This window comes from Catharus ustulatus, chromosome 21 (genome assembly GCF_009819885.2).
Source record: "Catharus ustulatus isolate bCatUst1 chromosome 21, bCatUst1.pri.v2, whole genome shotgun sequence".
In the NCBI taxonomy this organism is placed as follows: domain Eukaryota; kingdom Metazoa; phylum Chordata; class Aves; order Passeriformes; family Turdidae; genus Catharus; species Catharus ustulatus.
In genome coordinates this window covers 8,190,395-8,211,884 of record NC_046241.1, presented here as the reverse complement: position 1 = coordinate 8,211,884, position 21,490 = coordinate 8,190,395, and the positions used below count along the sequence as shown (strand labels likewise).

General features: G+C 47.4%; 1 protein-coding gene across 1 annotated transcript in view; it reads right to left on the bottom strand.

Moving 5' to 3' along the window:
- The window catches only part of COL5A1 (collagen type V alpha 1 chain), a 173,692-nt gene that overhangs the window by 102,160 nt on the left and 50,042 nt on the right, over positions 1-21,490 (bottom strand). The window contains exon 5 of the mRNA XM_033077450.2: positions 12,696-12,827. Coding sequence (XP_032933341.1) covers positions 12,696-12,827 — 132 coding nt within the window. The remainder of the gene's footprint in view (positions 1-12,695; positions 12,828-21,490) is intronic.

The window sequence follows — 21,490 nt, the reverse complement described above, 5'->3', positions numbered from 1 at the left end:
AGCATCCAGACCTGAGTGATGGCACTGCCAGAGGACATAAATCAGCTGGGACAGAGCAATAACCCACCCAGGGAAAAGGTGAAGTGCTGACAGGAGCTCCTTTCCCACAGGGAAAGAGCCTGGTGTGACTCCAGGACCATCCTGGACAAAGCCAGACCCTCTGCCAGGACTCTGTGCAACCCCAGAACTCTGATTTTCCTGTGCTGATAACTCTGGGTGAGTTTGCCCCTCCTGTTTTCCCAGTGCCACACTGGGAGCAGCAGCCAAAGGGCACAGACAGAGACCAGGGGGGGTGTAGGATATATTTTTATATCAGTTTAATATTGGTTTTAACTTGGAACATGGCTGAGAAATGAGGCTGCTCCCCAACCCTTCCATCCCTGGGTGCAAAGCTCTGCCCTGCATCCCACCGTGAACTCCTTTGGGAATTGCTCTCACAGGATTTTTACAGGATTTTTACAGGATTTTTACAGGATTTTTACAGGATTTTTACAGGATTTTAAGGCTCCAGGGAGACCCCACAGCCCCACTCTGCCCACCCAAAACTCCAGCAAAGAGGAGAAAACCACGGCCACTCACCCTCTCCCCTGGGTCACCCATCAAGCCCACAGGTCCTGTTGGTCCTGGAGGTCCTGGAAGGCCCTGGAAGAGAAAAAAAGAAAGGAAAAAAACCCCATGAAAATGTGTTATTATTTGTAGCAGATTTCTCCAAGCAGCAGGAAAAGATTTTGAGCTCTCTGCTTATTTTTGCACCAGCAAATCCACCCCAAAGCTCCCTCTGCTCACGTGCGTGGCAGATGGGAGCAGCAGAGCACCCCACACCTGGAGCAGGGGGAAAATTCCACTTACTGCTGGGCCTTCAGGACCAGGGGGACCTTCCACCAGCATTCCCTGGGCAGGAGGAAGGAAAAAAAAGTGATTAGACACATCCTCAAAGTCATTTGGAGCACAGGGAAAAACCCAGTGCTTGATCTGTTCTTAAATATCTCAGCTCTTGCTGCTGCATGGAGACATCCCAGAGCTGGATGACTTCTCCCAGAGGTGCAGAGGATGGTGGAAAAGCCAAATAAAGTGAATTTAAACCTCACAGAACAGCCCTTACTCCCAGCACAGCATCACCTTCCCCACCACAGCCTTCTCCCTGTGCTCAGAGCCAGGCAAAAAAGCAAATCCTGGATTTTGTCCAGCCTTGATGGTGCTGGAGCTTGAGGAAAAAGCTTTTCCCAGCCCTTAAGAGCTTAACAAGAAGTTAACAACCAAATTGCAAGGTGGTTTTGAAATGATTTTTTTCCAGCAGACTGAACGCTGTGATTTCCTCTGTGAGTGTAGGAAATCAGTGTGTGGGAAAAATTCTGGAATATTGTTACTGCAGCCTCTTCACTCTAAATATTTTGTCATCAGATCTATCATGCACTCAGGAAAATTAAGGTTTGGGAGTTGTTTTCTTTTTTTATCTCATGAGTGTGTAAGAAACCTCCCAATCCACCTGGAAAATGCTTTCCAGGAGGTGTCAGGATATATTTTGGGAAGAGCTCTGTCCCTTTTCTCTCTGGATCAAAAATAAACAGAGCCCAGGCTGAGTCAGCAATTCCCAGCTCACCTGGGACATTTTTCCAAAGGGATGAAATTCTATAAAAATCTGTGCATGAGCAGTTGGTTCCTGTGGGAGAAGCCGTGCAGGGGCTGCTTTGGGGTCACCCTAAATTGTTCTCAGGCTCTGGTGCCAAAAGCCTCAGCTGACCTCACTCCAACGGAGCTGAACGAATCTGAAATGTCTGCAGGAAAATCCAGGCATTCCTACCCCAAACCCCACACTCCTCCCTAAGCCCAGAGCAGCAAAAAATAACCTAAAGCAGCGTGCCCTGCCCCAGCCCTGCTTCCTGCAGTGCTTCTGCACCAAAAAATGCGTGGCCAGCTCGGTTTTGTGCCTTTCCTGGTGTCCACACTCAGCATTTCCAACCCTCCCAGCTGGGTGGGACAGGGGGGGTTTGTTCTGGGGCTCCTCAGCAGGGAATGACCCTGGGATGGGATTGACCCACTGCAGGTTCAGCCATGGGAATCCTTCACTGGGTGGGAATTAGGGTGAATTCCATACAGTGTCCTCAAAGCTGCAGGGAAATCCCAGAGATGCCAGCTCGTGGACACCCCAAAATCTATCCCAACACATGGACACACTAAAATCCCATTCCTGTTGAGATTCCAGCTCATGGACACCCCAAAAATTCATCCTTGTTGAGATCCCAATATATGGACACCCCAAAATCCATCCCAACACATGGACACCCCAAAAACCAATTCCTGTTGAGATCCCAATACATGGACACCCCAAAAACCCATTCTTGTTGAGATCCCAGCATATGAATACCCCAAAATCCATCCTCAAGATCCCAGCACATGGGCACCCCAAAATCCATCTTGGAAATCCCAACACATGGACACTCTAAAATCCCATTCCTGTTGAGATCTCAGCATATAAATACGTAACCCAAAATCCATCCTCATTGAGATCCTAGCACATGGACACTCCAAAATCCATCCCAATATATGAACATCCCAAAATCCATCCTTGTTGAAATCCCAGCACATGGACACCCCAAAATCCATCCTCTTTGAAATCTCTGCATATAAAAACCCCCAAAAGCCGTCTTTGTTGATATCTCAGTACATGGACACCCCAAAATCCATCCTCCTTGAGATCCCAGCATATAAATATACCAAAATCCATTCTCATTGAGATCCAAGCCCGTGGACACCCTAAAATCCATCCTTGTTGAGTTCCCAGCACATGGGCACCCCAAAATTCCTTCTTGTTGATATCACAGCACATGGGCACCCCAAAATCCATCCTCTTTGAAATCTCTGCATATAAAAAAAACCCCAAATCCATCCCTGTTGATATCTCAGTACATGGACACCCCAAAATCCATCCTAGTTGAGCTCCCAGCATATAAATAAACCAAAATCCATTCTCATTGAGATCCAAGCATATGGGTCCCCCAAAATCCATCCTTCTTGAAATCCTAGCATATGGTCACCCCAAAATTCCTCACTGTTGAGATCCCAGCACATGGACACCCCAAAGTTCCTGGTTCTTGAGCTCCCAGCCCATGGACACCCCAAAATCCATCCTTGTTGAGCTCCCAGCACATGGACACCCCAAAATTCCTTCTTGTTGAGATCCCAGCACATAAGCACCCCAAAATCCATCCTCTTTGAAATCTCTGCATATAAAAAAAAACCCAAATCCATCCCTGTTGCTGTCTCAGCACATGGACACCCCAAAATCCATCCTCATTGAGATCTCTGCACATGGGCACCCCAAAATCCATCCTTTGTGGGAGCAGTGATGGCACACTCTGTGTGACAGGTTCCAGAACAGGAATTAATCAGAGTGCAGCCCACAGAGGAGGGTTTGGGGTGCTGCTGTGAGCACTCACAGCACCAAGGCTCTGCTCCCCAGGGGAAGGGTCAGGGATGATTTGGGATGTGAACATCCTGGGCATGTTCCCATCTTTATCTGCTGGTTTGTGTCAGCTCTGGCCTTGGGGACATCTGGGGATTGTCCTTGGCAAGAAACCTCCTGTGTTTCGTCAGTGGGAGGGTTTTAGGGACAGCACCAGTGGGGTGATCCCATTGAGGGGAAAAGCCAGCCCTGGATTTGGGATTGTCCCAGGGGACAGCAGGGCAAGGCTCCTGCTTCAGCCACACCCACCAGTGAAGCCAACATCCCAAAACCACCCCAAAATCCTGCTCCACTTTAGGGGTGCTGAGCAAACCCTCCCTAAAGGTGAGCACCAAAAGGACAGAGGGTCTGAGGAGGTGCCAGCAGCCTGGTGACCCCACAGCTGGGATTTTTGGGATCCCTCCTCTCCATCCCCCCTGCCCTGCTCTGCTGCCTCCAGCAAGTGTCAGCACAGAGCAAGGATTGAAGGACAGCTGGCTTTGAAAGGGAAGGAGGAAAAATCCAGCAGAACCCAATTCGTGCTTTGGTTTTATTTCTCCTGCAGCTCCCATCAGAAACTATAAAAAATAAATAATTAAAAAATAAAGAGCTAAAGAGCGAAGCAAATCCGAATTTCCCTGCTCAAGAGGAGCTGCACGGAGAGGGACAAGGCAGCATTTGGTCTTGTTTACTTTCTGGCAAAAGCCATCCATGCTCCAGTGTTTTGAAATAGCAAAGGCGGCCAAATTCTTTCTGGATGATTAAACTTAACTATTTTGTTCGCTTTGTAGCTTTTCAGGCTGGGTCTGTGCCATCATCTTCGTGGGGTTTGGCTGCCCCCCTTCCCTTCCCACCCCTGTGATAAGGAAATCGCTGGCTCCTCCTTTTGTTTGCAGAGTGAGAGACCCAGAAAGGAAGGGAAGGAAGGGAAGGTCAGAAATGTTTTTAGAAGGGGATTAATTGGAGGTTTGAAGCCTTGCTACTGCACCCCAGCTTCTGCCTGGCTCCCCCCTTCACCACCCACAGAAATTTCGGGTGGAAGAGGAAAAGGAGGAGAAATGAAAAGGGAAATGATGGCCTCAGAGTGCTGGGAAGTGCTGGGTGCTGTGCTGGCCCTCTGCCAAGGAAAATGAGGTTAATTGAGCTGGGGGTGTGCAGCGAGCAGGAGCTCAGCCCTGGGGACAGGGATCCCCAATTCCAGCCTGGGGAGGTGCAGGAATGGGGGCACCTGGGCACACAGAGAGGGGAAAACAAAAGGGAAATAATCCAAACCATCTTTCTCTGCTGACAGGAACCCCTGGGCCAGCCCCAGCCATCCCCACCATGAGGATCCTTCCCCAGCTCAGGGCTGGGCTGGGCACCCACAGCTTTTGCAGGATGCAGAGGGCACAGCCAGCTTGGGATTGTCCTTTAGAAGGAAAAACAACCTCAAAATCAGGCCACAAATGTGGAGGGAAGGACACAAAGCTGGGAGGGATTGTGGAGATCCCCAGCTGTGGATTTCTTTTATCTCCCTTTGATTTGAACCCACTGGTGGCCCCATTAAAGCCAGCCCCAATCTGGGGGGTCAGGGCAGGATCTGAGCTGGATGCTCCAGGGGCTCTCCCAAACTCCTGGGGGATGAGACCTGCCCAACATTTCAGCCCAAGGTTTTATATCCTAAATGAGAGATTTCATGGGAATTCTTGCACTTCCTTCATGATTTAGGTCGCTCCTTGAAGCTTTAAAAATATTTTAAAATTACAGTGTTTTAGATTAAATGAAGCAAGGAATTCTTTCATGGGAATTTTCCTCCCAGCTGTCCCACTGAGAATAAATTCTCTGCATTTTTTCCATGGGGAAAAACCCAACAGAGCCCAACCTCAGGTGCTCCTTACCGGCTCAATAATGGCAGGTTCACCCTTCTGCCCCTTCTCACCACGGGGGCCACCGATCTGCGGGACACAGGGGAACACAGAGCCGGACAGTCAGAGGGGACATTGACATCATCTTCATCGCCATCATCATCATTGCCATCATCATTATCACCATCATTATCGTCATCATTTACATCATCATCATCACCATCATCATCATTTCCATAATCATCATCACCATCATGATGATCATCACCATCATCATGATCACCATCATCACGATCATCATCATAATCATCATCATCATCATCATCACCATCATCATCATCATCATTATCTTTTTCTTCATCATGATCACCATCATCACAATCATCATCATGACATCATCATCATCACAATTATCATCATAATCATCATAATCACCATCATCATCTTCTTCTTCATCATCATAATCATTAACATCATCACCATCATCATCATCATCACCATCATCATCATCATCACCATCATCATCATCATCACAATCCTTACCATCATCATCACCATCATCAACATCATCACAATCATCATCATAATCATCATAATCACCATCACCATCATCATCTTCATCATCTTCCTCATCACCATCATCATAATTTTCTTCATCATCACCATCACCACCACCATCACCATCATTATCATCATCATTACCATCATCATCACCATCAACATCATCACAATCATCAACATAATCATCATAATCACCATCACCATCATCATCTTCTTCTTCATCATCATCACCATAATCACCATCATCATTACCATCATCATCATCATCACCATCATCTTCACAATCATCATCATAATCATCATAATCACCATCATCACCATCATCATCTTCATCATCACCATCATTATCATTTTCTTCATCATCATCATCACCACCATCACCATCATTATCACCATCATCACCATCATCATCACCACCACCATCATCATCACAATTATCATCATAATCATCATAATCACTGCCACCATCACCATCATCATCTTCATCATCACCATCACCTTCATCACCACCATCCCCAACCCCAGCAGGATCTGGACATCCTGCCACAATCCAGCTGAGGAAAGACCCAGGGCAGCTCCTCCTTATTTTTTGCGCTAATTCTGCTCTAAATCACACAAGGCCCAACATTTTGGAGCAGGATTCTCCTGGGTGGAGCAGAGAGCCTCTCACCCCTTCGTAGATGGTGTCCTGGTTGGCTGGCATGCCAGGGCCGATGTCAGGAGAGGCTGTCCTGTCGTAATAATTGTCGTAATAATTCCCATCATATTCCTTTATGGTTTCCTCCGTGAAATCTTTGTCCAGGTCATCCCCTCCTTGAGCAGCCTGGAGAGGAAAGAGCAGCAGTGGGTCAGGAATTCTCTCCTGGCTGGACAAAATGGAATATTGATGTGTTGTTATATTGAGGAGGGTGATTTTTTTTGCAAAATGAGGATGCTTGATAATAATCGTGACAAGGGAAAAACCTGGGGAAAAGTGAAATTCTGGAATTTTTTTAAGCTTCCAGTGACTTCTCCAACAGCAGGGAGACAGATGGGAGAAGCTTCATGTCAAATTTACACGCTGGATTTCTTTGCTGATCCCCAATAAAACACTGAGAGCAGAAAAGTTGGAGTGAGGAGAACAAAGCCCAGCACAGGAGGATTCTGCAAACCCCAAATGCCTGAAGAAAGAGGTAATGGAAGTTTCAGGCTCCAAATCCTCCTCCTCTCTCACGGCCTCGGTGCTGGAGGCTCCGCATTATCGAGCCCCACATCCGCTCCCAGATTTCAGATGCACACCAAACCCACCATGTGTCACTGTCAGCGTCCAATTACAGCAGGAAATGTGGAAAAACCCGAGGTCACTGGTGTGGAAACCTCCTGTTTGTTTAGTCTGGGCTCATCCCAGGAGCAGGAGCTGTTACAAATCTGCTGCCTCAGTCCCTGAACCCTCCCTGAGTCCTTTCAGACGCCACGGAGCACAGCAAGGACATCCAGACAGGGCTCAGAGTTTCCTTGCTGCTCTCCCAGCAGCCTGGCAGGCACAGCCCCTCGCTCTCAGCAGCCCTGCAAGGAACAACATGTGCTGCTCTGATTGATTTGGGCTCTTTCTTATCCAGGTGATGACCAAAATAGTCCAGAAATTGAATTATTTCCAGTGCTTCCTGCAGAAATAGCTCCTCACTACTACGGATTCAAAGTCACTTCAGTGCCATCACTACTTCCAGACTTTTTTCTGTGCCAGAACCGCTCAGAAATTATAAACATGAGCATCTGGGTCTAAATTCAGGAGGTTTTAAGCTAAGACCAAGCCTAGAATGAAGGCAGTCACCTTCTCTTACCTCTGCAAACACCAACTGGCTTTGGCAAAAATTATAGCTGGGCAATTTTTCAATTAGAAAACTTGGAAAAGTCACGATTATTTTTCCTTTGGGCTGGTTCAAATGGATCTGTTGCTATCACACCTCCCCCTTTTATCCTGGCTGAAATATTTCACCTGGTTTTGCACTTTCAAACCTTAAAACCCAAATCTAAAAAATCTCATCTGGCTCTAAGAGCTTGGGGATAACAGCAAATTGCATGAAATGAATATCAGAAATGTCTGGCTTGACATTTTAATTGAGGTCCTCAGGTCTATTTGCATGGAAAGATGATATTTGGAATAAGTGGGCAGTTCCCAGCCTGAACTTTGCTTCTCTATTTCCTTTCCTTAACAATTAAAGTGGCCCTTGAAGCCTCCTCCTTCCTCTTCCACTTTTTAATTTAAGGCCCTTCTATCCAATCTTTAATTCTTCTTTTTTTTAGGAAGTCCAAGCTTGGCCAAAGATTTCTGGCTCTTGGTCAGGAAATGGAAAACTTCTCCATCCGTGGGTTCCCTCAGGTTGGAGCCCTCGATCCCTGGAGCCTTTTCCTTTTCTCCCTGTGCATCATTTTGGGCTCTCCAACCTCCCCCACCACATTTTGGGGACTGGATCCCCCCCTGCCCTTGGAGGGGCAGGATCTGCCCCTGCCTGGCTCCACTCCTCAGATCTTTGCTTGGACACTTTCCCTGACACTTTTCCCCTCCAGTTCCCAGCTCCAGGGATCCTGGCCAACTTCTGCTGTCTTGAATTGTGACAGCCCCAGAACAAGGAATTCTCCACTGGAGAAACCACCCCTAAGCTCTTCCTGGGAACTGGGATGGGATTTGGAAGCATTAGAGCAGCATGGAATGGTTTGGGGTTCCAAACCCTCACCATGGGCAGGGACATCTTCCACTAGAGCTCAGAGAACAATTCCATGTTATCCCATCACTGATTCCTGTGCTGCTCCTGGATAATGGAGGATTTACCCATTTGATGTCTTTATTTCCTTGCTTTGTGACCTTCACAGCACCCAGCTCCCCAAAAATTCATCTCAGTCTCACCAACATTCATCTATTTCAGCATCAACACGAAAAGCAAGAATTGTCTTGAAAAGCAAGAACGAGTCTGAAGCACAAGAGAGTCTCGAGTGCAGCATTTCAGCTGGAGGATATTGAAGTGTGGGAGGTAAAAGTTAAAAAATTTCAACAGAAAAAGCTGTGGGGTCTGGGCTGATCCCAGCTCTGAGCAGATCCAGGCACAGAATAAAAGGGTTCACACCAGGTGGATGCAGCAGTTTTGGAATCAAGGCTTTGCCCCAGTGCTGAAATGTTTAAAAAATAAAAAAAAAACAAACTGGAAAACATGAAGATGCTTTTCATTGAAAATGGCAAAATGAAAAATATTGATGTTCTCCAGCAAATCAACATTTTAAGGATTTATATTAATAACTTTGGGATAAAAGGCTTTTACTGAGATTTTAACAGCAACCCTCATTTCTCTTTTTTGTCAGACAACCACTTCACCCGAGGAAATGCAGATGTCAATATGAGCAGCTTTTTCCAGGGAAATAATCCTTAACCAAATTCTAAATATCTGCATTCCCCACCCTGAAAAATCTGGAGTGAAAACATTTTACAAGAAACTCTCCCTGCAGCTGCCTGAACCACTTATGGATTTACCATCTGGCTGCTCCCGTCTCCTTTGCTTCCAGGGCTATGAAACAGCAGAATTAATTAAAAAAAAAAAAAAAAAAAAGAATAAATTAAAATTAATGAATTAAAATTACATCAGTCTCATTGTAGGCGACGACAGTGCTCGTGGGGAGTTCAGCTTCCACTGCATTTTCAGTGAGGCCACCCTGGGGATCGATTTCCTCGTTGTAGTTGAGATCCTCGTAGGGCATTGGGGTGAAATACTCCTCGTTGATGGTCTCGTAGTTGTACTCATCAACCAGGGGATCATCCACTGCTCCATCCTCCTTGGGCTGCTTCCCGGGGTTCCCCCTCTCAGGGGGTGCTGTGGGAGCGGGATAATCCTGTGGGAAATTAAACACCACCATCAGAGAAACAAAAACATTCTGCATCACCCTCCCCTTTGATAAAGGTTCATCACTGTCTTGGGGTGCAAAATGTGACCAAAGGTTTGTGTTCTGTCACCAGCTGTTAAACCAGGTGGGGCAGTGATCCTGATCTCTGTGGGATATCTCCTGTTAATGGATCATTTATTAAACCAGCTGGGGCAGTGTTCTTTATCTTTCCACAGCCCATCCTCCCTCCAGGAGATCTCTCCTGTCCATGGCCACTGAGTCCCAGGGCATGGCTGATAAAATTCCATCATCCCATGGGGAGATGCTCCACCCAGGGCAGGAGCCAAACATTTCCTACCCAGATAAAATCTGAGATTTGGAACATCAGAGCAGCCTTTCCCACTGGACTCCAGAGGAAAACCAGACCCTTCCACATCACCATTGGAGCTTCAGAGAAAACTGCACCTTGTACAGGAGCACTGCTCCAGCTGAGCCACATCTGTCACTGCAGGAGGATGCAGCCACCATGGAATGGGACTGCTGCCAACACCCTGCCTGACGGGTGTCAGGTTGTACTCTGACTGTGTCAGGGTTTGGGGTTTGTTCTTTGTAGTGCTGTATTTCTATTTTAATTTCCCTAGTAAAGAACTGTTATTCCCATTTCCCATATCTTTGCCTGAGAGCCCCTTAATTTCAAAATTGCAATAATTTGGAGGGAGGGGGTTTCCATTCTCCATTTCAAAGAGAGGCTCCTGCCTTTCTCAGCAGACACCTGTCCCCCAAACCAGGACAGCCACCTTCACCCCTGCCAGGACCCGCCTCTGTACCTGCTTGGGTTCAGGTCTCTCTCCAGCAGCCACCTCAGGAGGGCTGGGTTTGGTGGTGGGGGTTTCTGGTTTGGCAGCTTCATCCACGTCCTCGTAGTAGGGGTACTCGTAGTAGTAAGTGTCACCTTCTCCCTCCCCATCTGTGTACTGCAAGGAGAGGAGGAGAAATGTTGGAACCCCGGAAAAAGGGAGTTTGGAACTTTCTGAACTTTCTAACACCGACCTCCAGGAGAACACTGCTTGTGACCTGAGGCTTGGAGAAGGCTTCCAGAATTGAGTGACAGAATTAAAATCACTGGGGTGTAGTTTGAGTAGAAGTGTGTGATTTCACATGGTGAAAGGTTTGGGGGTTTGGAATATAGTAATAGGTATGGGACAAGATGAAAGTTTTAGGGTGGAAGTTTCTTCCTTTCTTCTTGTCCTTCTCAGGTCTAGGTGGTACTTGTATAATTGGAGAGAAAATGCCCCACTGCAGGTCACAGGTGTTTGATCATCAGGTCAAAAGTAAAAATAATTGAGTTGTTTGTTTTAATTGGGCAATTAAGCCTTGAAAGACCTTGTCACGAGCAAAATGCATCCTTATTTCTTCATTTTTACCTTGTTAGCTAGCAGTGCTGCAGCACTCACTGTAACATAAATAAAAATTAATAAACAACTAAATCCAAACACGAAATCCCATCTCTTGTGCTTTCAATCCTGACTCTAACTAAAGAAAAAAAAATCATAATAGAGAAGTGGGGAATGAGGTGTGTCCCTGCCAGCTCTTTTGGGCATCACAGCTTCCCTCTGCAAGTTTAGATGGGACATCTGGGAGGAATTCCTGCCTGGGAAGTGGGGAGCCCTTGGGATGGTCAAAAATCTGCTGGGGCTGCCCTGGAAGTGTCCAAAGCTTGGATGTGGAGCAACCTGAGATGGCAAGGAGTCAGAATTTGATAAACTTTAAGATCCTTCCATCCCAAATCAGAAACTCTACGATGTTTTTTTAACCTTGCATTGCTGAATCCTCCCAGATGTGCCACACCTGAGAGAGCAGCAGAAATCCCTTGAGCCATTCCTGCACTAACAGCATCCCATCCACTGCAGGCTGGAGGGCTTGGAAAAGCAGATCCTCACAGCTTTTTCCACAAGGAGTCAGTGACTGCTCAGCAAGAAACCCAAAGAGAGGCGCTGGCTCCAGCAGGAGCTATTCCTACATGGAGCAGCACAGCCTCGGGACAAGCCAGCTCTTGTTGGACTGCTGGCTCCAAAATAGAGGAGTTTTATTTTCCTGCTGCCACAGATTTCCACGCAAGTGCTGTTTTATTTGTCTTATTTATTGTTCCTCCAGAAGCGCTGGCGGTGCTTCCCTGGGGCTGCGCCTAACCGTGAGCATCGCAAAGCCCCGCTTAGGTGCTGGATTAATTTAATCCCAAAGATAAACTGGGAGGGCTGATGGCATTACTGGTTCATGGGGATTCCCTGACCTTGCAGGTTTGGGCTCAGCTGAAAGCAGATCAGCCCAAGAGAGTGGCTCAGGATGCCAGACAGCAACTGCAGCGAGCTGAGAGCTCTTAAAAAGAGCAAAATTTGGGTGATGATCGTTAAAAATCAGCCACACCCAGACATTTCTGACTGGGCACCAAACATATAAATGCATCCTGCACCAGCCTTTTTTGTTGTGTTTCCTTGTTTTAAAGAAAAGGCCTGGGGTGAACCCTACATATAAAAATTATTCGAGGGATGACTCGGGAGCATTTCTGCCAAAATGAAATTCAAAGCAAATCCAGGGGAAAAACTAACTATTCTCTCTCCTTTAACACCTGTTGTTTCATAGAATATTGGGAAAGAACTGTTCAATCCTTTTACAAGTCCAACAGTAGAACTCGAAATTTAGAAACAGGTGCTGGAGCTGCCAGGGAAGGTCAGTAATCCACGCTTGGCTCACGCTGTCTCTCCTGTGTTTCTGAGCACCACGAGGATGTTCCTTCAGTCTTTGGAAATGGGAGGAGCTCAGAAAGAAGAGAAATCCCAAGAGCCAAACCCAGAATGTGAAAATCCTAAAAACAAGCTCTGTTTTGGATGTTGGATACGAATCATGGGGAAGCTGAGTGGGAGGAAGGAACCACGCGGTTTCAAGGGTGCCACAAACCCAAATATTGGTGATTATGCCCCAAACCACGCTGAGAGACTCACGTATTCATCCTGGTTGGGGTCCTGGGACTGGGGGGAGTCGGGGATGGCGGTGTCACAGTCGGGGCTGTAGTGCTCACAGTACTCCAGGGCTGCCCGCGGGTCCGCCACGATCAGGAGCTGCTGGATGTCACCCTGCAGGGAGGGGAGCACACAGGGTCAGGGGGGCTGGTGCTCCTGGAGACGCCAGCCCGAGGCTTTGATCAAAGGCAGAAACACAAAGAAATGAAAAGCAAAACGCCAGAGCAACCTTCCTGACATGGGTGCATCCCCTGAGATGAGCCAAGGGAAAAACTCCATGTCCAGGGAGCAGCTGCTTCTCTTGGGTGTGACCCCACTGTGCTTCATCCCCAGCCCCAAATCCACCTCCCCAAAACACAAATCAACCAGCACAACAGCACTGGCAGCCCCAAGCAAGGCAGGTGTGGGAAAAAGGAGAGGAAAGAGCTTTGTACCCTCCAAATCAGCAATAAAACAAATCCTTTCCTTTGGTCCTGTGCAGGGCTGCAGAGTCACCCTGTCCAGCCCCAAAAGCTGCTTATTGCCCTCCAAACTTAGGGAAGTTTTGAGCTTCTCCCACCCCAGCTGGGTGGGTGAGACCCCAGCTGGAATCACATCACTCCCCCTTTTTTACATCTTGCCTCACCTCAACATTCCACCCGCAACAGACCCAGCGAGAGACTGGAAATGCATCTGATAAACCCAGAAAAGAGCCAAAGGGAAGCTCTGGGGACTAAAAACCAGGTGCAGAGGAAGCTCATTAGGCACCAGGGCTGGCTAATGGAGCAGCTGCTCCCTGGAGCCCGAAGGTCAGAGCAGAAATTGCTCTTGAGTTTCCTAAAGAGCCACCACGCCGCTCGACCACGATGCCAAAATCCAGTTCATTCAGCAGACAGTTACATAAGCCTTTACTACTTGCATGCTTAGAGCTGATACTTTAATTAGGAGAGGGAAAATATTCTTATTTAATACCAGACAAACATGGCTAAAGCATCAGGGGAAAAGCAGGAGTGTTACAGCAGAGCTGGGAGGATGATTTGGGCAGTAATAGGAACCAGAAGCTCCAAAGGGAGCCTGGCCAGCCTGGCAAGCAGCCCTGTGGAAAAGGATATTTTTGAAATTATGGGCCAAATCTGCCTTGGTGTCGCTGGATCATGGATGTGTCCCACTGAGTTTCCCCCAAAAAAGGGAATGCTGCTGGCATTTTGGGAAAGGAGTGCCAGGAGCCCTGGGGGAAGGAGGGCTCAGAGCTGCCCCCAGCTCCCTCCTCCATCCCCAGGTTGGTGCCTCCCTCCCTGCAGCAGCTCAGGAACATCTGGGCACCTCAGACCTGCCACCCCTGAAGGAGCGTTCCCTGCAGCTCATTAGTCGTTGTTTCCAGTGAATAACCTTTACAAAATTAACAGGAACGTCTGCAAAGTGGGTTTCAATTATTTTCCATTTTTAAAACAAGAAACATCTTCCCTTTCCTTTCCTTTCCCTTTTTTTTTTTTTTTTTTTTTTTTTTAAAACACTCCTGCTATTACCATTCCAGCTTTTTCTTTTGTAATGTAACCACCAAAGCTGGGCTTAGAGTATTGGGAAAATAATCAAAATTCGAGTATTTTGCTGTGTAGAACATTTCCCTTTTCCAAGCAGCTCTGGGCACCACCTGCCCATGGGACCACGGGGAAACTGGACCATGGTGGGACCTCCAGGACAGCCCCCAGCCCTGAGGGGCTCTGGGGGTGTTGTGGGGTTACTCAGGCCATAAATCAGAACCATCCTGTGGTCAGTGCTGTCTCTGCAGCCTGAGCTGACACCTGTGTGTGTTTTAGAGTCTCTGTGTTCCAGCCTGAGCACTGGAGAGAGTCAGGAGACTCTTCTGTTGTTTCCAGAGTTATTTATTCTATTTAATCTAAAAGTTCTTTCCCTGAGGTTTGTTCAGCAGCTCAGCCCCAGGCACAGTGCCCACCCTGGGGTGAGATTATCTTTTTATACCATAAACTACATAAACATTATTTACAGTTATCTTCCAATACCTGTCACTTATATTGTACAGTCTGGTTCTGCTCTAAACCAATCTAAAAGTGCCAACATCACCCAAAAGATGGATGCAGGAAGGAGGAGAAAGGACAGAACATGCCCAGATTCCTCCATCCTGACCCCAAACCCTTATCATAAACAATCTTAAAAATCCACTTTTTCACCTTACAATAATCTAACTTACACTCTACTTATTTTTTGTGACTTTTAATTCTTCTTGTAAGGGTGATAATTTTTCCCAGGGGTTGAAATTCAAGGCACAGGGGTTCTGGGCTCTGTGCCCAGGCTCCTGAGCCCCTGCCTGGGTCTGGAACTGTTCAGGGTACCCAGAGGGATGTGCTGGGCTCCCACACCATCCCTGTCTCCAAAGGCACTCCAGAGCTCCAAACCCTTTCCTTTGGAACTCCCTCCAGCAGGGAATGCCCACCCTGACCCAGGTTTGGGGTGAAAACCCCTCCAGCTGCTATTTGTGCCCACAGCAGCTCAGCCACCCCTCCCTGCCACCCCTCCAAGCCCTCTGTGCCCTTCTCCCCCCGTTCTCCTGGAATTGTTGGGATAAGCAGAAGGAAAGCAGCCCCAAAGCAGAGCTGGGACTTGTCTCCACGAGGCAGGGGAGGCTGAAAAAGCTTTTTCTCCCTGATAAGGTTGGATTTACACCTCGGGGAGGGCTGACAGGCTGAGTCCCAGCAGTGAGCAGGGCTGGGGCTGCGTTTCCTCAAGGAGCAGATAAAGCAAGGAAAGGAATCTCGGCTAAACACAGAGCCAAAGGTTAAGCAGAAGAGAATTTGCTAAAGCTGGGTTTGTTTTTAGTCTCAGCTGATGGCAGCTCCTGAGCTATTCATGGGGAGAAAACCTTGATCCCACCTTGCAGGAGCTTGGGCATCCTGAACTGGAGAATATGGGGGGAAAAATCTGCAAATCCCTGGAGCCAGAGCAGAAAACTGAACCTGAACACACCAAGGGACAGCCTGGGCCCCACAGTTTCTGCTGGGGGAGAGGGGGAGGCTGAGCAGGGGAAGCTCCTGCTCATTCTGGGTCAAGAACTTGGGAAAATCAGTGAGGAACTGAACAAACTGAAAAAGCACCAGGCAGCATCAGAGAGCTCCACCAGCAGCGCTCCACAAATTCCCCTTCTCCTTTTCCACCCCAATCAATCACCCTGCCCAAAGCTCATCCTTCCAGCAAAACACAGTTTGAAAAAAATAATAAAATGAAATGAAATAAAATGAAATGAAATGAAATTAAATAAATAAAATAAAATAATAAAATAAAATAAAATAAAAAATTAAATAAATAAATTAAATAAAAAATAAAATAAAAGAAATAAAATAAAATAATAAAAAATAAAATAAAATAATAAAATAAAATTAATAAAATAAAATAAAAATAATAAAATAATAAAATAAAATAAATAATAAAATAAAATAAAATAAATAAAATAATAAAAAATAAAATAAATAAAATAAATAAAATAAATAAAATAAATAAAATAAAATAAAAAATAAAATAAAATAAAATAAAATAAAATAAAATAAAATAAAATAAAATAAAATAAAATAAAATTTGAATTTGGGACGAGTGAGAGCCCAAGCCCCAGCACAGATCCAGGAGCTGAGCAGCTCAGCAGAGGGGGAAGGAGAAAAGCTCAGCCCATTCATCTTTGTTTCACTCCCAGCAAGCCCCCAGCGCTGGGGATACCCCGTGCTAACACTTGTAAAAAGCAGACAGGAGTAAAAACCTTGTTAGCAAGATTCCCAGTCAATTGACCTCATCCCTCAGCGCCAAACAATAAAATGGGCTAATTTAGGCTGCAATAAAAAGCCCCACTATCTGCACCTCACAAAAGCTGCACAAAGCTCTGCTGTCAGGAGCCCCATTGCTGGATTTAAAAACCCACTTTAAATAGAGCAACCCACGCTGGGAGGTTCGGGAGCCTTTTGTGTCCTCTCCAGTGTGCTGCTGCTAATAAATCATAGCCAGGGATGCTGCTGGCAAAGGGGAGCCAGCCCTGCTCCTCTTCCTCCCTCAAGCCCCCGTTTGTTTCCCTGCTTTGCTCACAAACCAGCCCAAAATTCCCTTCCCAGATGGATTTTTGCAGCGCTGACAAAGATCCCATTAATCTGTGTGGGACGGCGTTTTCCAAGAGAGACAACTTCAAAATGCACCAGTGAGGTGGTTTAAAAACATGAGCAGCCAAATCAAAGATTTATTTTCAAGTAATGAGTTATTTCAGACAGAAACGCTCTGGGGTTTTGTGGGAGTCACCAGCAGCGTCCTCCAGCCACCCACACAATGGGTAAAGTTCTTTTTTGGCCTGGCACCGAGTTGGGCACAAGCTTCAAGTAAATTCTGCAGTGACTGGAGCCCTTGGTGGCATCCAGAGGCTGAGCTCAGCTGTGTACTGCTGGTTTAACCAAAAAAAAAATGAAGCAGAGAATAAAAATATTGATTTTTTTAAACCTACAAACAACCATGATTTCATACATTAGGAAAGGCAGCGCTCAAAAAAGGGAATAAATCCCATTCTGGCCTTTATTCCTAGAAGTGCTGGTGAGGAGGAGGAGGCAGGACACATTTCTGAGCAGATCTGTGAGCTGTGGGGGTTTCATCTGCTCCAGCAGACAGATGGAAGTGCGAACTGTCAGGACCAGTCAGGCTCTGCCTGACATTTATGGTAAAGCCATTTCTGCCTGATGACTCATTTGCTTTATGGATTAAGTTCCATCAAAGCCAGTTTAGCTCAACTCCCCAGCCAGCTCCCAGACAAGGCTGGAAAAGCTCTTTCTGGAGCATTTTTTAGCACTTATTCTATATGTGTGTAAAAAATGTCACATCGCTTCCAATGACATCAGCTTCAGGAACTCGTTGTGGTTCAGTGAAAAAAAAATTTAAAAAAACAGCTGGAGAGGAGGATCAGAGTGACTTCATCTGGCACTGGCAGCAGCTCCCTAAATCCTGGGATTTTTCAGGGATCTCACTGGACTTGGGTTAGGGCATCACCCCAAAGTCTGGGATTCAGTAAATCCTGCTGGATGTGCTTTTGGAAACTCCTGCACTGGAACTGGGCAAAGCCAGGGTGAACAATGGGGACATAAAACCTTCACAATTATTGGGAATTGCTGAGGTTGGCGTGACAAAGCTGGCTGCACAACCCCAAAGGCAGTGAGGGGCTGGAGAGGGGCAGGGCTCAGGATGAAGGGGAGGCTCAGCCTCCAAAACCCCAAATCCCTGTGCTGGAGCCAGCCTGGCAGCTCTCAATGTTCCACTTGATAAATTCCATGGAAACATCAGCCCAGGAATCACCACAGCCCTGCTGCATGGAAACCCCAAAAATCAGAGGTGCTCAGAGCACCCCAGAGTCCTTTCTTTAGAGGGGTCACACAAAGGGTCAAACCAACCCCCAGTCCCTGTCCCCATGTCCTGAGCCCTCAGGGGACAGAGTGACCCCACCAGACAAAGCTTGGGCTCCCAGAGCTGCTGCACCACAAAATGGGGAGGCAATTCCTGAAAGTTTGGCTAAATAGTAATAAATTAAAAAGAAAAAATGTTTGACTGGCACACAGCAACAAGTTCTGGTGGTTTGGCCAAATCCAGCTGGGTGCTGATGTGTCCCCATCCTGCTCAGAGGGATGGATGGGGCTGCTCTGGAGTTACCCAAGAACAGCTCCTGCTGCTCTGGGTGCTCACAGAGGAGCCTCTGCCCAGCCCTCCTTGATAAAAACCAGGTTTAATTAAACAGAGCAAGGAGGGAAGTGTCACCAGAATGAAACGTGGCTCCAAACCCTCTCCAGGGCTGGGAAAATTTCTCTTTTTTCACTGCACCTCTGCGTGGAACCCCTCAGCCCAGTCCTGATCAGTGCAGGAGCATCCCTGAGATGGGGCTGAACACAAACACAGCAATTAGCACAGCTCGGTGCTAATTAACTTCTGCTCATTGCTCAACCTGTCTGTGTTCCAGCCCCAGGGGAGAAGCCAGCTGAGGATGCACTGCTCCTGCTCCTGCTGGATGTGAAGGAATGGGGCAGGGAAGTGCTGTCCCCTCCTGTCCCCTCCCCTGAGCCCTGGCACCTCTCTGTGCTGTCCCCAACACAAACCCAAACCCCATTTCCTCCACCCATCACTGCTGGGTCCGTGGCTCAGCACCCTCGTGGCTGCTGTTTAAAACTGAATTAACTCATGCCTCAAAGCTAAGAGGTTTTTTGGAGCACAGGGCTGCCTGCAGAGCCCACAGAGCACTTTAGGTCTGTGTGTGAGCCATCCCAAACCCAACTTGCAGCAGTTTAGCAAGGACTCCTCACAGGAGGGGAAGGACAAGCCATTCCCTCAGAGGGGAACAAAAGCCAGATGGCTTTGCTAATTCTGGAAAGCTCTCCTGAAGAAGCTGCCAACACCCAAATACCAGTCAAGGCTCCATGGCAGCGCAGGAGGCTCCACACAAGGCTCATTTCTAGGTGGGCACTTCCCACCCCAGTCCCAGATAACCCCCAGAGTCAATAAACCCTGCCCTAAAGCAAACACTCCCCAGCAGGCACAACCTCTGAGCAGCTCTGGAGCCAGAGCTGATGCCAAAATTGCTTTTTTTGTGAACTCAGAGCTCATTCCCAAAGTTAACAGCCCCAGGATTCACCACAGTCTGGATTATTTACATGGCACTGCTTCCCACCCTCAATGGGGGAAAGATTTCCTTGCCTTCCCAAGTTTGTCAGAGCCATCAATCAAAGCTGGCTGTTTCCTGCCACTTTTCCTGGAATCCTCACCAAATTCTCACCAAATCCTCACCAAACCTTCACCAAACCCTCACCAATTCCTCACCAAATTCTCATCAAATCATCACCAAATTCTCATCAAATCCTCACCAAATCCTCACCAAACCTTCACCAAACCCTCACCAATTCCTCACCAAACCCTCACCAAATCCTCTGCCCTGAGCTCCCCCTCTCCTCAGCCCTCTGTCCCCTGCTCCTCTCAGTGTCACCTCCTGCCCCACAGCTTTTGGGACCAGAGATGCCCTGGAGAGAACAGAAAAGATTAAAAAAAAAAATAATAATCACAAGCCTGACCAGGCTCAAATGGACATTTAATAATGGACATTTAATAATGGACAATTAATAATGTTCATTTGATGATTTAATGATGGGGCCAAAGCTCCAGACTGCCCTTCCCTCCCTGCTCCAACCCCAGCCACTCCACCTGAGCCTTCAGAGAGACCCCAAATCACCCCCTGGGATCCCCCAAAGCTCTGGGGCTGCTCCAGGCTCTGTGTTTCACCTTCCTCAGCCTCACCCTGAGGGGCTGCAGGGCTGGGGATGCATTCCCTGCACACTGCTGCAGGGCTGGGGATGCATTCCCTGCACACTGCTGCATTGCTCCCACAGCAAATCCATCTCCCCCAGCTCTTGCAGGATCAACCTTGGTGGAAAAATTCACCAAAAGAGCGGGGAAAAAAGCCCAGCTCAGTCAATTTAGCAATGTATAATTTAATTAAAATCCAGGAATTTGGGGACAGAGAGCAAAACTTGAGGCAGCTCAGAAAACAGGAGCACAGAAAGCTGCAAAACTACAAAGAATTTACTGCAAGGTCATGCTGGCTGTGCATTTCTGCAGGGATTTTTTTTTTTTTTTTTTGGGTTTTCCAAGCTGGAAAAGGCACTGTGGGAAGGGCAGAGCATCCCAATGTGGGTGGGACAGAGGCAGGTGGGACAAGGAGCCCCAGCTGGGATTTCCTGGGGGAAATGGGGAGGTTTGGGGTAGGGAAGACAAGCAGGGGAGGGTGGGGTGAGGTTTGAGTGCCCTGTCCCTGCATCCCTCCCATCCTGCTGTCTCATGGCTGGGGCTCCAAACCACCAGTCTGGGCTGTGTGCTCCCCTTCAGAGCACAAATTTTTTTTTTTTTTAGTGTTTTTTAAGTGTTTGCTGCAGGGAATTCCAGCAGAGAGCAGGACCCACCCTGAGCAAAAACGATTCTGTGGCTTCTGGTTTTGCTCCTGCCTGACATCAGCCCTGGTGGCATCACCACTGCAGCCCTGTGGGGACAAATCTTGGCAACATTTGGGCTTTCACTTCACTTTCCCTGCTCAGCCAGGCCCTTCCTAAAACTGGATTTGTCTGCATTTCTCCTCACAGACCCACAGCTCCTGTGTGGGATGGGGAGGCACAGCCAGAGAAAAGCAGCCAAGCAGTGGGGACTGCAGGAAAGGCAGCCAAGGTGCCTTAAAAAAACAACAAAGCTGCTAAAAACACCCAGAGAGAGAGATATCCTTAAATCAACAACCTGCTCAGCCACTCTGCTCGGCTATTTTTATATATTTATGTCTGTTGAGCAAACCACAATTTATCTCCCGGGGTTTTTGGGTGCAAAACAATCAGTTCTGGCCACAAAAAGCAGGATGGGGCTGGATGGTTTCTGCAGCCCCAGTCTGGGAGGGTGGGTGGACTGGGACAGGGGCTGTTGGGACAAAAAGCTGCTTTATTTTCCCTTCTTCTCTCCATCCTGGCCAAGCACTGAGCCAGCACAGGCAAAAATTATATCAGAGCAAAAATAATAGGAGAGGTTTCTGCAGCTCTCTTGCAAAGTGGGGAAAAAAGAATAGCACAGTTCAGGTTTTTAAAAAGCAAAGAATAGAAAGAAAGGAAAGAAGAAACCCCTGACACCCCAATAAAGAGAGAACATCACAACAGGAAAATGAAACTGGAGAGCAAAGTCACTCTTCATAATTGCAAAACGTTTTTAAACTTTTCTTTTTAAACGGTGTGCTCTGAGCAGATGCTCTGAGC